The sequence below is a fragment of the Neopelma chrysocephalum genome, unplaced genomic scaffold, assembly GCF_003984885.1.
Source record: "Neopelma chrysocephalum unplaced genomic scaffold, ASM398488v2 Primary Assembly neopelma1_97390, whole genome shotgun sequence".
Taxonomy (NCBI): Eukaryota; Metazoa; Chordata; class Aves; order Passeriformes; family Pipridae; genus Neopelma; species Neopelma chrysocephalum.
The window spans coordinates 1,648,120-1,664,050 of NW_020926031.1; the positions used below are offsets into that span (position 1 = coordinate 1,648,120).

The 15,931-nt window shown below is 60.7% G+C and overlaps 1 protein-coding gene across 2 annotated transcripts; it reads left to right on the plus strand.

The window, feature by feature from the left end:
• Positions 1 to 6: 6 nt before the first annotated feature.
• On the plus strand, positions 7 to 13,170 carry PPRC1 (peroxisome proliferator-activated receptor gamma, coactivator-related 1). 2 transcript variants are annotated; one of them, XM_027672338.1, is made up of 14 exons: positions 7 to 22; positions 3,636 to 3,776; positions 3,918 to 4,073; positions 4,498 to 4,614; positions 4,976 to 7,724; positions 8,141 to 8,194; positions 8,584 to 8,644; positions 8,999 to 9,084; positions 9,250 to 10,048; positions 11,503 to 11,676; positions 11,847 to 11,910; positions 12,116 to 12,237; positions 12,394 to 12,545; positions 12,824 to 13,170. In XM_027672338.1, the coding sequence occupies exons 2-14, from the start codon at positions 3,717 to 3,719 to the stop codon at positions 12,925 to 12,927; spliced, it is 4,698 nt and encodes a 1,565-aa protein (XP_027528139.1). In that variant the 5' UTR covers positions 7 to 22; positions 3,636 to 3,716; the 3' UTR covers positions 12,928 to 13,170. The 2 variants fall into 2 exon arrangements, with proteins under 2 accessions (XP_027528139.1, XP_027528140.1); XM_027672339.1 differs by having other exon boundaries at positions 3,921 to 4,073.
• The last annotated feature ends 2,761 nt before the right edge of the window (positions 13,171 to 15,931 follow it).

The following is a 15,931-nucleotide window of genomic DNA, read 5'->3' on the forward strand; positions in this document are numbered from 1 at the left end:
CCGCGCTGGCAGCCCCCTGCAGGTGAGCGGCGGCCGTGCGCGCCGGGCCGCGCCGTGACACGTGGAGGCCGGGGCGGCTCCCGCGGCGGCGGCACCACGTGTGCCGGGAGCGGGCCCGGCGCGCTGGTGGCGGGCGGGGGTTCAGCGCGGGCCGGGGGCGCCTCCGCTGCACCCGGAGTGGGGCGCCCCTTCTGTGGGCCAAGGAGTGGGGCGTCCGGGGCTCTCCCGCCGGATGGGGCGGTGGCGGCGCCTGGAGACCCCGGGGAGGGGGGGCAGCACCGCGGCCCCGGGACCCGACGGGGCGGGGGGGCCCGGTGCCCGCCGCGGGAGGTGACGCCTCGGCCTTGGGGAGTGTGAACCAGGGGGACGCCGGGCCAGCCATCCCCCCGCGGTCCCCCCATCCCGGCGCCGCCCTGTGTCACCTGCGGCTGCGGGGAGCGGGGAGGGGGCGGTTTGGGACACCGATACCTGCTGGTTTCGGTGGAGGAGCCGAGGGTGCAGGACGTGGCGGGCTCCGGGGAGGGGAAGGTTCCCCGAGCCGCACCAGGAGGTTATCCCCGGGAAGCGGGGCTTTATCCCGGGGTAAGTGGCTCTGGCGCCGGGGCAGGTCTGGGGCGCGGCGCTGTTGCCGCCACCGCTGTCACTGGCCTCGATGGGACCTGGCGGCGCCGGACTGGGCGCTGGGTGCCGGTGCGCTGCTGTGTGGACGGGGATGCAGCATCCCTGGAGGGGACCCGGGGCGCCTGCGTTGTGCGTTTGTTGGGATTTCGGGGAGCCCCGCGCCACTGCCCCCCTCTAGGGTGCTCCTGCGTGGCCAGGGGACTGCAGGGGAGACACCCCCCCATCCCGACTCCGCACAGGGGGATGCCGAGCCCGTCTTGCCCCTCCCCGACGCGGGCAAAGTGGTCGGCGTGTGGGGAAGGGAGGTGTGTTCCCGCTTGATGCTTCCTGAAAGAAGCTGAGGAATCCAGGGAGAAACCTCTAGCTGTGCCGCGCCGGCCGGGCGGAGCCCCCCGAGTTCCCGGGCTCCCCCCGCGCCCTTGCCGGCAGCTCGGGCCCGGTGAGAGCGGTGCTGGCAGCCGGCCCGGGGCATGGCCGCCCTGTGCTTGGGGCGTAGCCGTCGCACGCCGGGCACACGTGTCACCAGCAGGAGCCTCGGTTGTCCCTCCCGGGGACCAGAACAGCAGGCGCAGTGTCCCCTGCACAGGGTGGATGCCGCAGGAGCTGGTGGCCATGCTCAGGGCTCAGGCCATGTCCATTGCAAGCTGTTGGCTGAAATCCCAGCCCCTCACGTGTCCAAAACCTGCTCTGGGGCTGTGGGTATTTCCCTTCTCCCTGGCAGTGCTGGCTGCTTGGGCAGAGTGTGGCCAGAGCTGAAGCCCGTCCTTGAACGTTCCCGTGACCCTCTTCCCTGCTGTAAAGCAAATAGAGGGAGCATGGGGGATGCCTCTCCTCAGTTAGGGGTCACAGAGATGTCTGGCAGGGAGGAGAGCGAGCAAGGGCACAGGAGCAGGCTGGGCTGGTTCGTACCTCCACCCTGACGCACAAGTGATGCTCAAGCAACAAGAGCTGCAGGAGGTGCCTGGCCCCAGGTGGATCAAAGGGAGTCTTGGGGGAACACAGCCTGGCTCACTGGTGACTCACAGCTGTGAGACTCCTTGCAAAGCGCTGAGTCAAGGAAGTCGAAGAAGGCTTGGGAGATTTCCCTCCCCTCCCAGGCTGTGGGCAGGAGCTGCGGGAAGAGGCCATTTGAATGGGAGGATTTTGCTTCCCTCCCTCCAAACGTCCAGTGCTGGTCATGGCTGGAAACCTCTTATTAGACGCTGCCTCTGGGGAGAGCCAGCCCTGTGGCCAGATGGGTAGGGCCATGCAGCCCTGGGGGTGTCCCCAAGACCCCCTTGCAGTCAGCAGGCAGGGGTCAGCTGGCCCCCATGTCCCTGGGCTGCTGGGGCTCCATCCTGCTGGCTTCTCCAGTGGCCCGGGTGCGTCTGCCTGCCGGTCACCGCTGACTCAGGGCTGCACGCCAGCGCGCTTGAGCTGGGCGTGCGAGCCTGGATGTACTTCCCCGCTCCTCCCAGTATCTGCGTGAGGATTGGCCAGGAATCACAGCCAGGCTGTGCCTAGAGGGCTGCCAGTGGGCTCTGCGCCGGGCTTTGACCTGCAGCCAGCACTGGGCGAGGGAGGGGACTGGAGATGCTGAGCAGTAAAACTGCTTTGTAGCCTGATCTGCACAGTGGGGTGGTGTCCTGGTGTCACTGGTGGACTCCGCTTCCTGGCAGAGGGTCCTGGGACAGGCTGGCCCAGGCTGCCGAACTGGCTGGGGAGCCCCAAAGCACTGCAGACTCCTGGTCTTTAAGGCTGCCGTGTCACAGACTGGGAAGATCTGGGATGGGTGTCCACAGGACATTGCTGTGGGTTTTCGGGCTTTGATTCCCAGCCTGTTCCTGGGATGCCTGTGTTCTGGGATCACACGGGGCTCCTGGCTGTGCTGCAGCCAGAGGTGCCTGCTCTGTCTGATTGGAACAAGTCTCTGAAGAGCCCCAGGAACCAGGGGTTTGGGCATGTGGTTTTAGTACTGCTATATTCTAGGAAACACCTATTTAGTGAAATGCCTGCTCTCCCTCCGGTGCAGTTTCCTGCTTGCTAGAAGAGGATTTCAGAGTACAGGCAGGTCCTACACAGGGACAGGGTGCATTTTATCCTATGTGGGATCAGGCTCGTGCGAGCAGCAGTGCCTGCATGAAACGCGGGTGAGCTGCATCAGATGAGCATCCTCAAGGTCTGGCCGGATTCTCCCAGTGCTGCTCCAAGGGGAGGAAGAGAGCTTGCTGCCTGATCCCTCACCTGACATCTGGCTTTTCGTGCCTTTTCCTGGCCTTCCTGCAGCACTGGACTGTATGGCACCATGAAGTGTAGTGCAAAGACCTTTTTGAAGTTATTTAGCATTACCCAAACATCCCTGGAGGTACCTGAGGGACAAGAAAGGATGTGGGGCAGGGAATTTGAAGGAATAAGAGTAACAAAGCTGGTTTGGTCCTGAATTGCAAGCACAGAGCATGTCCTCTTGTAGCCTGCAGCAGAGGTGTTGTGGTAGGGCACCAGCAGTGGCAGCTGGCTGCATCTCTGTTGCTGACTCCTGTGATTTGTTATGAATTTCGTAATGGTTTTGGGCTTATCTGAAGCGCCAAGAGCTGGAGCTGGGGGAGCGCGTGACAGTCCATGGGGTGGCGGGAGCCTGCCTGTCCCCTCCCTGTCCCACATGAGCAGTGTGTGGTGTTGAGCAGAGGCTGCGGTTTCATCAGTTCATCTTTTCCAGTCACGCAATTGCGGAGCAAATCAGGCAGAAATTTTTGGTGTGGAGGCATCCTGGTAACCAGACAGGTCTCGGGCTGAAAGTGGCACACCACGTTGTGCAGTGGGGTAGATACTCCCAAAAGCAAGAGGGAATAATCCCTGTGCCAGCTTCTGACCTGCAGCCGTGTCCCACCTGCCTCCCCTGCGTGTTTGGGGGGTGGGGGTGCTCAGCCACAGTTTGCAGCACAGGCTATCAGGAGCCTGTGCGTGCTGTGGAGGAGATCAGCACTGGTAGTGGGGCTGTGCAAAGTGTTTACCTGGCTCCCCATGCTCCTCAACAGTGCTTTTCCCTCGAGGATGACTTGAACTTAACGTCGTTGGATGCAGAAACCATCTTAGAGGCTGAAGAGATCCTCGGGACAATGCAGAACTATCTCGACTCCTCTGTGATCTCCATCATTGAGGATCTCTCTCTGTGCGAGGTGGGAGCTCACACACGGGTGCGGGATGTGGTGGCTGGGCTGGCTCTGGCTGTGACGTGGGTGGGGGTGGCAGCAATGTCCCCCAGGGCCAAGTCTTGTGGCTGTGCCCCATCACACTCTGAGACTGCCCCTGCTCTTTAGCAGAGCAAGGTCTGCTTGGACGTGCAGAACGAGCTGTCCTTGCTGACTGCCATCACGGAGATCCTGGACAGCACGGATGATGAGACCCTGTCCCCCTTCGACACCATCATGGATGCAGAGCTGCTGACCTCACCTCGTGAGCGGGAGAATCCCTCGGTGAGTTGCAGGGCAGAGCCAGCCTGACCCCAGAACTTGTGGGAAGATGCTCAGGCAGGGCTCTGCTAGGTCCTGGCATGTGGGTGTCCTGAGGTGGTAGGACCCTTGTCCCCAGTAACCTGGGATGGTTCCTCTGACTAGTAACGTGAGAGAAGGGCTGAACCAGGCCTGGACACCCCCAGGACTCCAGTGTAGTCCTGGGGGGCCATGCCTTCGCTTTGAGTCTTGGTGTAGAGCCAGAGAAGTGCCAGAGGGAGCAGCACATCCCCAACCGGAGCTACAGACGCTGAAGGTGAAACAGGGCTGAGTTTGCTTCCAGGCTCTGTGGGGTGAAGTGCGTGGTCACTGTGGGGCTGGGGGTGGCCTGTCCCTTCCAGCAGCATAAACCTGCCATTGTCTCATCCTCTGTCCATCTCCTCTTCAGTTTCAGAAGTTTCTCACCTTGTCCCGTCCGTTGCTGGAATGTGAGAGCCCTGCCCTGGAGCAGCCCAAGGCTCTCAGGCCTCTCAGCAGCAGCAGCAGTATTTCTGTGATTGGGAAGGTGAGCACCTGAGCAGAGGAATCTGAAGGAGCAGTGTTGGGATGGTGCTGGGATAACTGTCCCTGCTGCTGCCCCCAGTCCCAGCCTTCCCGCCTGGCACAGGCATTCTTTCCCAGAAGCAATGCTTTTGCAAGACACCAGTGGCAGTAGGAGCAGGGTCTGCCCCAGGCGGTGGGTACCGGGGACTGGGGATGCTCCCATAGGGGTGGCAGGTGTCATACTGGGAGGGTCAAATGTGTCCCAGCTTTTTGTCTGCCCAGGGGCTTTGCTGTAGAGTTCCAGCAGACCCACAGTTGTCTGTGCCTGGGGGAGCTCTGGTGAAAGCCCAGGAGCTGATGCTTGCTGTGGTCCCCCTTCCCAGACTGATGCAGACCTGGCCTGGGACTGTGCTACTCATGGCCTCGAGGACCCAGTGCTGCCAAAGAAGCAAGTTTGCAGCACCCCGAGAGTGGAGAGGAAAGTGGGCTGGCACCGGGCCCGAGAGCAACCCCTGCCACAGCGCAGTGATGGGGAGGAAGAAGAGGAGGAAGCTGCCTTGGGTGTGGAGCTAGACAGCAGCATGAAGGCTGTGGATTTCTGTGTGAGCGAGGCTGGGGCAGCAGTGGAGGAGCACGAAGACCCCTGCATCATCAACACAGGTGATGTGTCTCTGAGTGAGCTGGTGAAGTCCATGCACCCGTACTGCCTGCCCACCTTCACTGTGTGCCTGGACCCCGAGACTGAGCCCGTGGCCAAGGAGCTTCTGAGCAGTCCGGTCTTGCTGGAAATTGTGCCTGGAGAGGGAGAGAGTGTGGAGATCCCTGTGGTCCTGCAGCCCTTGGCTCCCAGCTCCCTTGATCTGGAGCTCCAACTCCTGGGAGCAGAGGATGGTACCAGGGCATCAATCCCAGAGGATAGAGAGGAGCTGCCTGGAGCTCCAACCCGGGAAACTGGGGTGGAGGAGAAGAAGGAAGAGAAACTGCCTGGGAAGGAGCCCTCTTGCACTACCCCAGAGGGCACCTCCCCACCAGAGGCAGCAGCACCTGGAGCCTGGAGTCCCAACAGCAGCTCCTGGCACAGCACAGAAGCCACAGTGGGTGGGAAACGCGAGTGCTCTGAGAAGGGACGGGGCCGTGAGAGAGCAAGGAAGAGTCGGAAAAAGAAAGCAGAGGAGGACCAAAGCAAGCAGGCCAAGCCTGGCAGGGACTGTGTGGCCCACCGGCTTCGCTCTGCTGGCTCTGGGCAGCCCCTGGGCCAGCTGGCCACCAGCCGTCAGCGGGCAGCATGTCCTTCCATCCAGGTCTCAGACTTCCTGGCACAGCAACTGGAACGAGCCCGGAAGGAGGGGCAGATGGAGCTGAATGCTGAGCGGGCACCACAACCCCGGGGCAGGCCCCGGAGCACATCAGGGGCCTTCCTGCCCAAGAAAGTGCAGCAGGAGCTGCAGAAGGTGCCATCACCAGAAATGGTGAGCGTGGCCCCAGAGAAGAACAAGACTGTGGTGCCTCTGGAGAAGACCACACCAAGCGTGGAGGGGCAGCCAGCAGCTGCATGTCCCAGCCCGACAGACCAGGCTGAGGGCCAGGGAGATTCACAGACATCTGCTGGACAGAGCAGTGGGGTCTCAGAGGCTGCCTCTCAGCTCCCGGAGCAAGGTGTGCAGTTGGAGCCCCCCCAGAACCTGCCAGCAGCAGAGCCAAGTGAGGGCCTGCCCAAGGAAGCCAAACCCAAGGCGCTGAGCCTGCGGGAATACCGCATCCGCATGCTGCATCGCCAGTCCAGCCTGGGCAGCAGCCAGGAAGACAAGAAGCAAGTGGCCAGCAAGTGGCCCAGCGTCCCCGAGCCTCCAGCAGAGCTGGCAGAGATCCCCTGCCTGGTGTCACCCAAGCGCTCTGCCACCGATGCAGACAGTGCTCAGGAGGGCCTGGAGAAACCTGCCAGCCCCACTGCTGGCCCTTCTCCTGCTGGCAAAGCTCCCACTGCTCTGGCTTCAGCTGTGGCACCTGCCACGGCTCCACCACCCCCATCAACACCAATGCCTTTTGCTGCACCAAACGTGCCCCCAGCCGCTGGGATGGCCCCTGCCGGGATGCCGCCAGCCTCTGCCGGTGCTTACACCCTTTACCCACCAGTGCCTTCCTGGCCCTGTTTCAGCCCCCAGCCCATGGGCTGCCATGGTTTGCCCCCACCACCTGTTGCCAGCTCTTGCAGTACTTTTCACATGGTGACTGGGCTCCCACCTCCAGCCATGGCTTGGCCCCCACCGGCTGTGCCTCCCCCACCTCCATTTGGCCCTGGTGGACCCTATGCCCCAGTGGGGTGGGCACCACCATCCTACTGGCCAGGAATCCCCATGCCACCTCCGGTGCCTGCCCTGGCATACAGGGACCCCAGAACAGCAGCGCAGGCTGCCACTGCCTTCCCAGCTGGCAGCCACCCCAGCACAGCCCTCCTGCATGGGCAGCCTCCCGCCGCCCCTGTGCTCAGCTGCCCAGAGCCACCAGCCTTCCCTGCCCAACCACCTGCTGCCCCAGCCAGCGAGATGGGAGCTGCAGGTGGCCCAGCCAGGCCAGCGACCAGCAGGGTACCGGACTCCAAGAGGCAGGCACGGCTGGCAGGGGAGAGCTCTCTCCCCAAGGCCCCTCCAGCTCCTGCCTCAGCCCAGCCTCTGCCAGCCCCCTCAGTTGCTGCTGCCCAGCCCAGCAGGGTCCCTCCTGCAGCACCAGCCCCCCAGGCTGCCCCCAATCAACCTCCAGAAGAGCTTCAGGCTGTAACCCCCACCCAGCTCCCAAAGGCCCTCCCAGCTGCCATCCACTGCCCTGTGGAGGTGTCCCCTGCCGCTGGCCCTGTTGGGGAGTCCCCTGGCACCTGCCCCACAGAGAAGGCTGTAGGGCCGGGTGAGGGGACAGTGGAGAGAGCTTTGCTGGAGCCTAAGGCAGCTGCTGGGCAGGAGCTGCCTGGCCAAACATCCACCTCCCAGGCTGTGGCACCACCACCGAAAGCATGTCGAGAGAGCAGCCTGCCCAACAAGGCGCCCGCTGTGCGGCCGTGGAGGCACCAGCCGCTCCTCAGCCCAGCACAGCCCAGTGACAGCAGCAAGGACATTGTGCAAGCCTTCATCAGTGAGATCGGTGAGTGGGAGGGTTGTGGGGGCATGGGTTGAGTGTCACCAGCCAGTGAGGCTGCAGTGCTGCTGGCAGCCCATGCAGCAGAACCAATTCCTTCCACTTCTGGTGGTGAGGGTGGCAAAGCTATGCCCGTGGACTTGCAGTCTCTTCCCAGTGCTCTGCTAGGATGTTGCCTCCAGTGGATGGTCCGGGCTGGCTGTGGCCAAACTGGTCCCTCCTGGGTTTGCAGAACTGCATGCTCCTGTCCTTGCTGCAGGAGGCACAGAGCTGCTGCAGGCTCTGCCGCTGCTTCTCCTCCCAAGCGCTTGCCCCATCATCCAGGGAGGCTGCTGCTGGGGGAGGATGGGGTTGGGATGCACCCCTGTGGTGCCAGGAGGATTTTGGCTGACCTGACTTGCTGTGCTTTCTCCCTGGCCCAGGGATTGAAGCCACCGACCTGTCCAGCCTGCTGGAGCAGTTTGAGAAGTCTGAAGGTGCGGATGCAGCGTGCCGTCCCTTGTGGGGCTCCCTCTGTGCCGTGCTGGCCTCCCTGGGCTGCCCGTGCTCCCTGTGGTGGGGTGGGAGTGGAGGGGCTGCGATGCTGCTGCCTGTGGGCTGGTATTACTCTGCCCAGGTGCCTTGTCCTGGGGGTGTCTCTGCCTCTATCTCTTTCTTGACCTGTGAAAGTGGCCAGGGGTCCCCACGGCGACCAAGGGGGTGGTGAAGAGTCTGTGAATGAAAGGGGATGTGCAACTCCTCTCTACAGGGAGCTGGGTTTGGGATTCTGTGAAACTCTTCCCTGTCTATGCCTGGGGTGTTCTGTGTATCCCCTGCCCTCCAGTCCTGACCTCTCACCATCCTCACCTACCTGCTCTCTTTTTAGCCAAGAAGGAGGAGACTCCTGTGCAGCCCCCCGAGGACAGGAGGCCTACAGGGAGCTCTGGGTGAGTACCAAGACGTGGGCAGCTGGTGCCCCAGTTTGGAGCCTGGCAGAGTGCTGAGTCTTGCCTTTGGTGGGGGCATGGGGCAGCTCTAAGTCCTGGCAGGGTGTGAACTGTGCTGTGTGTACGAGCCCAGGAGGGGATGAGCTTGTCGCTGGACTGGGGCCAGAGCTGGCACTGAATGGGAGAAGCAGTGATGAGCATGACCAGGCTGTGCAAATTCTGTCCTTGCAGCTCTCTTGGATTCTCTGTCCCTCTGGTCTGGCCATTGGTGCAGCTTGAATGGGTGCCCCAGGTGTGGGGACTGGGGCTGGGCTTTGCCTGCTGCATTTGACAAAGCTCCTTTCCCTTTCTCAGGCCTGAGATCCAGCAGGATGGACAGACCCAGCAGGACAGGAAGCCCCCGGATGGCTTGCATGCCTCTGAGCTGGCCAATGTGGCAGGTAATGAATACCTGGGATAGGGCAGGGGAGCCCATGGTGTCTTGGCAGAGCTGTTGTGGGGCTTTGAGACAGCCTGGGGAGTGAGGGAGGTCTGGCCATGAGGGAGCCCAGCTGGGCAGGTTGCATCAAGGGGCTGCTCTTGAAAGCCTTCTGGTACTCTCACAGGCCTCACTCCCCCAGCGACGCCCCCCCATCAGCTCTGGAAGCCTTTGCCTGCTGTCTCGCTGCTGGCCAAGGCCAAGTTGCCTGGGTCCACGTCCCAGGAAGGGTCCCAGAAGACAGCCAAGCCGATGAAAGCCAAGCCACTTCCCCCAAACAAGATCCAGGGGAAGAGTGTGGTGCTGGCCCCCACTGGCACAGCCCCCAACCACGTGTGCTCGGGAGACCATGACTACTGCATCCCAGCTGTGGCACAGCCAGAGAGCAACAGTATCACTGGCACACAGCTCCCTGCCAAGGGCGGCTCCCGCTGGAATGTCAAACGCCACCGGGACATAACTATCAAACCCATCTCCTCCTTAACCAAACGGACGCTGGACCAACCTGAGCCCACCTCGCCAGCCCCCACCACCACTGTGAGGCCCATCCAGGAGCCGGTGGGGACGGCTTGCCTAGCCCCCCTGGATTATCGGACTACCATCCCCAACAAGGCCGCCACCAGGTGCAGCAGTCCCCCCACCTCGGTGCTCCTGTCTCCAGCTGCATCCCCCTGCCGGGATCAGGAGGTGCGGACTCCCAGTGCCCAGCCCAGCCATGCTGCTGCCAAGAGATCCCTGCGCTGCTACCGGAGACCCCAGGACTCACCCAGCCCCTCTACCGACAGCTGGAGGGCAGGCCGGAGCCGTGCCAGCCGCTCCTTCAGCTCCAGTTCGGATGGAGCTAGTGAGTCCTCATCTTCATCTTCATCCTCGTCCTCCCGATCCCGGTCACGGTCGTTCTCCCCACCCCCCAAGCGGTGGCGAAGGTAAGCTGCGCACTGTTTGTCGCTTCTCTTGGGGCAGTCATCTGGTGGCTGGTCTTTTGCAGGTGCCCAGGCACCTCTTTATGGTCCTACTTGATGGCTGTGACCTTTTTGTCATTGTGGCCCTTCTGAAGGGGTGCCTGGCTCACAGAGACTGTGGGAGCTGCTGTGACACCCTGCCCATGGGTGTCTGATTGAACCCCATATCTGGACAGGTGCGTCTGCAAAGCTACCACTGAGCCAGGATTCCTTATTCCTCCTGGAACATGGGTTCTTGGCCGCATCTTGGCTCTTGGATGCTTTTTCTGGGGTATTACTGCAGGTGTTTCTGTTTGTGCTATGGGGCTGCTGCAGTCCTAGGTATAAAAATGAGAGGAGCTGCAGCAGAGCTCTCCAGGGAGCTGCTGGAGGCAAGTAGGGAAAAACCCGTCTGGCTTGGCTGCCTCAGGGGCTCCCTGCGCTCCTTATGGAGGTGGTTATGTAGGGAAATGGGACAGCTTGGTCTCTGTGGGACACATTTGTTTTGGAGTCCTTGTGCATCTGAGTGAAGCACAGCCTGTCCCAGCTGGGCTGGGAAGCACTGGAGCTGGCAAAGGGATTCTGTTGTCCTCTCCTGGGTGTTCAGCCAGTTCTGGAGACATCTCTGGGTGTAAGGGGCCTGTCCAACTAAGACCCCTCTGTTGATGACCAGTAAACGTAGAGGCTGGAGCTGGAAAGGACAGGTATATAGTGCCCTGTCCCAGGGCTGTGCAGCTTGGGGACTGTCAAGTGACATATCTGGCTTGGCTTTCCAGCAAATGCAGCTGGCCTAGTGCTGAGAAACGTCTCTGCGGACTGTGCCATCCTGACTTGCTGTGCTCCAGGAGAACATGTGGCAGTACCAGGCAGCATGACTCACCAGGCCTGGGTTTGCCTATGGCAGGGGCCACCTTTGGGCAGCATGGCTGGAGATGGACTGTGCTCCTGACTGGAGGCAGCACAGCTTGATCCCAGAGAGGTTTTGGTCCTGCTGCCCTTAAGCTCTACCTGACCCTGCCAGAGAAGCTCTTGCAGTCTCCATTCACCCGGCCGTTGCATGGGACACAGATGTGGATGGCTCCAATGTCATCCTTTGCATGGTGTAGGGCTCAGCACAGCAGTCCCAACCCCTCCTGGGCCATCCTGGTTGCAGTCCTGTGCTTCACAGCTCCCATGGGACTATTTCTTGCTCTTCAGGGGCTGTGCCTGCTGTGAGCCTGCTCCCTTCTCTCTGCGGTGTTGGAAGCCAAGTGGAGCAGCATCTCTGTAGTGTTGTTACTGCTCTGGCTATCTTGGGTAGAGATTTCCACAGTCCAGTTCATCCTGGGGATGGGTCCTGTCCGAATGGATACCGTGGGGAGGATGGAGGTGTTTTTCATCTCTGGAGCCTCGTGGTGCTGGCCATGGGGAGAGCTCAGCTGTGTCTCTCCTTCCTCCAGATACCGCTCAAGATGTTCCCACAGCTCCTCCTCTCGCTCCAGCTGTGGGTCATGTGGCAGGTCCCGTGACAGGTCCTCATCCTCATCATCAACATCCTCCTACTCGTCCAGGTCCACATCCCACAGCCAGTCCCGCTCCCCCTCACCCCGCAGGAGGAGTAACAGGCGGAGAAGGTGAGCGTTGCCACCCTGCAGGGCTGTGAGTTCTTCCCAACCCCTCTCCCAGCCTCCTGTGTCCTGGGCAGGAATGGACCCATTCCTTCAGTATCTCCCTTGTGTTTGGGATCACTCTCCTGACACCCCCATGATCCCGTAGCTCATGTGTTTGGTTTCTGCCCTGCCAGATACAGTTGCGATGCACAGGACCACTACCAAAGGCAGAGGATCCTCCAGAAGGAACGTGCAATAGTGAGTGCTGGAGGGCTGGGAAAATGGGGCTAAAGATTTGGGGGTCCACACTCTCTGTCACTTCAGAAAGCCACGGTGATGCAGCATTGCAGGCAGCATTGCTGGGAGGCCCTGCCTGGCCAGGGCATGGTGTGGTGGGTGGCTATGCAGGGAGGGTGCTCTGTGGGAGAGGTCCTGCTCATGGATGGGGCATCCCTGCCAACAGGAGGAGCGTCGAGTTGTGTTTATTGGCAAGATCCCCAGCAGGATGACACGGTCAGAGCTGCAGCACCGCTTCTCTGTGTTTGGGGACATCGAGGAGTGCACCCTGCACTTCCGGTCTGAGGGGTAAGAGCTGTGGGGATGTGGGTCAGCCCCTTCCCAGGGATGGCTCCTCTTGACCCTTTTCCCATTACTCAAGGGGGCAGTGCAGGCCAAGGGGGGACAAACGTGTTTGTAACTGTGTTGCTGCTGATTTCCATCCTCCCTCTTCTCCGGTGTCAGGGATAACTATGGCTTTGTCACCTATCGCTATGCCGAGGAAGCCTTTGCTGCCATCGAGAGTGGGCACAAGCTGCGGCGCCCAGATGAGCAACCCTTTGACCTGTGCTTTGGCGGCCGCCGGCAGTTCTGCAGGAGGAACTACGCCGACTTGGGTGAGTCGTGCAACCTCCATGTTGAAGGATTGGTACCTCCTTCCCTGAATTATAGGGGGTCCCTATTCTTGGTGTCATTCAGGTTTGGCAGCAGGGCCACATGCAGGCCTGTACTGAAGGGAAGTTGAATGGGGGCTCCCTGTCTCTCCAGCGCTGTGATGGAGGCCGGCCCAACTCTGGGTCTAGACGCTGTCACGTGAAGCAAGATGAGAAGTTTGCTGTGGGGATGGGCAGAATTGTGTCAGTGGCTCAAGGCAGCCTCTCTCCGTCTCTTCCAGATTCAAACCGGGAAGATTTTGACCCAGCTCCCGTCAAGAGCAAGTTTGACTCCCTGGACTTCGACACGCTGCTGAGGCAGGCACAGCGCAGCCTGCGGAGGTAGCGGCAGGCAAGGTGGAGCACCTGCCCCTGCTTTTATACTCAAATACAAAAGGCAAAAAAAGTGGAGAGAGAGAGAGAGAGAGATAGATATGGGGTTTTTAATAAAAATAAAAAGGAAAAAAAGAAATTTGTTTTATAACCAATATTTAAGGAGGATGTGTCGCTGGCCTTCGACTGGAGGGGCCCAGGCGAGTGGCAGTCCTGGGCTTGCCCCAGACATATAATAAATGTGGATGCCCAAACAGCAGCACCGCTTTGTCTCCTCCTTTGCGTGGGCCATTCCCAGGCATGGACTCAGGCTGTGACCCCTCAGGACCCCGAGGACTCTGCTGTGGTCTGGCCCCATGAGGCATAGAACAGATCGGGGTCTGGGCACAGGAGTGGAGTGTCTATGGAGAGTGGGGCGGGACTGCGGTCACCGAGCCTGCGACTGTCACTGTGACAGCCTGCAATGGCCTGGCACGGGGTGAGCGCCTCTCTGAGGACCCCTCCGACCGTCTCTTGGGCTCTGCTGGCTGGAGGCCTTGGCGCCCCGGGCCTCCCAGGCGTCTCGGGTCCACCTGCACCTCCCGCCATGGCCACGGGGGGGCAATGCAAGATCCTCCGCCGCCGCTCCCTGGCGTGGGCCGGGAACAGCGGCTGGAGCCCTTGGCCGGAGCTCGGGCAGGGCTCTGCTCTCTCCGAGGGCAGTGCGCCCCCTGCCATGTCTGCCTGTCCCTTTCGAGCCCGCTCCTTGGCTTTGCTCCAGCTTGCCAGGAGAGGGATGTCTGACATCTCATCTCTGGGTTTCCCCTGAGGGAGAGATGTTGGTGTGACTGCAGAGAGGTTACAGGCATCTGCAATGGGATGGTGCTTGGCAGAAAGGAATGGACTGATAGGGATGGATGGCTGATACCTGTCCAGGCCCTCCCAGTGCACTGCAGCTCATGGAGGGAGAAGGGTGATTGAAGGCAGCCCCCAAAGGCACGTGCTTGGGCCTACTGCCAAGCATCTTCCCTGCAGCTTGCCCAGAGCCAACAGAGCCAACAGTGCCAAGACCCCACATCCTGCTCTTGTGCTGGCAATTAGGGAAGAGCTCTGCCTTGGGCTGCTCCTGGGATAAGCCCGGGACCCCCTGCAGGTGGGGCTGAGTTGGCAGTGTTAACTGGGAGCCCTGAGATGGCACCGTGGCTTCAGGACTGGGTCAGGCTTGGGCAGGGTGCAGTGGTGCCCATTTGGGCCCCCTCTCACACACCTGGGGTAGGGGAGCTTGCAGCTGCCCAGCTGGGCTCTGCAGAGCTGGGAGTATGTGGAAGGAAGGGATGGGCAGGTGATGGACCCTGCACCAGGGTTCCTCACAGTGCCTGGGGTGGGAGGGGGCTGTGCCCACTCCTCTAGTGGGAAAGCAGGGAAGGGAAAGGGGGCAATAAACCCAGGGTGGGGTGTCCAGTGGTGTGATGCAGGATGGGGGGTTCAGCCAAGCTGATGCTACCACTTGGATCATGCTCAGGGCTCTGAGGCCCCTGGGGTTGTGCCTGGGGTGTGCTGCAGCAATCTTATGGTCTGGGATTAGCACAGGGGTTGGTGCACATCTGTGCCTTTGCTGCTTACCTAGATGGAGGAAGGTGCTCTTGCCTGCACACTGGGTGACTCATGCTGCTCCATAGCTCAGCCCAAGGAGGTCTCTGCAGTACCCAGGGATGTGGGGTGCAGTGAGGCTGCCTCCAGGTGACCCTGAGCGAGCTCCCACCCAGTCTTCTCCTGCTTGGCCCTGAACTTTGTACAAGGGAGGGTCCAAGGAGGCAGCTGCAGGCAAAGGTGTGAGCAGGATGGTGGGGAGGTGGGCAGGGGGCTGTTAATGAATAATGCAGCTCTTCCCAGGGACATCTTGGCAGGAGGGGGTGACAGCCAGGGCCTGGTGGGGACTTGTGAGGAGCATGTGTCCCCCTTTCTGGGAGTTCATGCAAAGCCCTGTGGCTGCAGCACACCTGCAGCCCCTCTCCTGCCCAGAGCAGTTGGGCCAGTGGCGGTGCTGACCAGCATCTTCCTGGTCTCAGAGCTGCCACAGCAGTGCTGAGGCATGTGGATCCAAGCAAGCATTACGGGGAGAAGCCTCTGTTCAACCAGCTGCAAAAACACCCTCAAGCTGTAGGCTGATTCTAGTCCAAGGAAGGGCTTGTGTGCCCTAGAGCTGGGCTTGTTTGTACAACAGCTTTAGGGGGTCTGAAAATTTCTTTACAGCCTTTCCTCAAACCTGTGGTGTAGCTGTGGAGGCAGGCAGGAGCATCACAGCAAAGGCAGAGTTGGGCACAGGATGTATTTGCTTTCAGAGCACCCTCTTGACCCCTTGGGATGTGCTACCCCATGGACCTGAGGTGTGTGCATTCAGGCAGCCCCGTGAGCAGGGCATCACCCCAAATGTGTGTGCCGCTGGCTGTGGCATGAACAAGGCTGTGTCCTTGCATTCCTGAGGCTGGGCTGCACATGGTCCCCTCTCTTTGCTCCTGAGTGTGAGGAAAGGCTGGGAGTGTGAAAGCGTTTGTGTTGCCAAAAGAATTAACACCCTGCTGTTGTGCCCTATAAATCTTCAAGTGTTAGAGGCTGACTTTATCCCTCCGTGTTACAGTTTAATGGTTTCCGTTAGCAATAACCTGGCCGTGTGTTCTGGGTTATTGATTTAAGGTTTGTTGTGGAGGGTGTGAGAGTTGCAGAAAGGTGTTTTCCTGCTACCCAGCCAGCAGCAAGGGCACTGTTGCAAAGAGGAGGCAGGAGTGCAGGAAGTGGTGCACAGCCAGCTCTCTGGAAGCATGGGTGCTGGCAGGAGCTGTCTGGAGACTACTGGGGACAATGGCAAGGTGCAGCACTTGGAGCACACCTCTCGCTTGCCCCAGCAGCCAGCAGGCATGGCTGCAGCTGTTGAGGTGACCATAGCTGCCATGGTAGCACCCCCTCAGTTCTAAGAGAGATGGGACATGCCTGCCTTTGGCACTTGTTGGAGTTGCTGCCTGCACAGGTGGCCCCTGGCT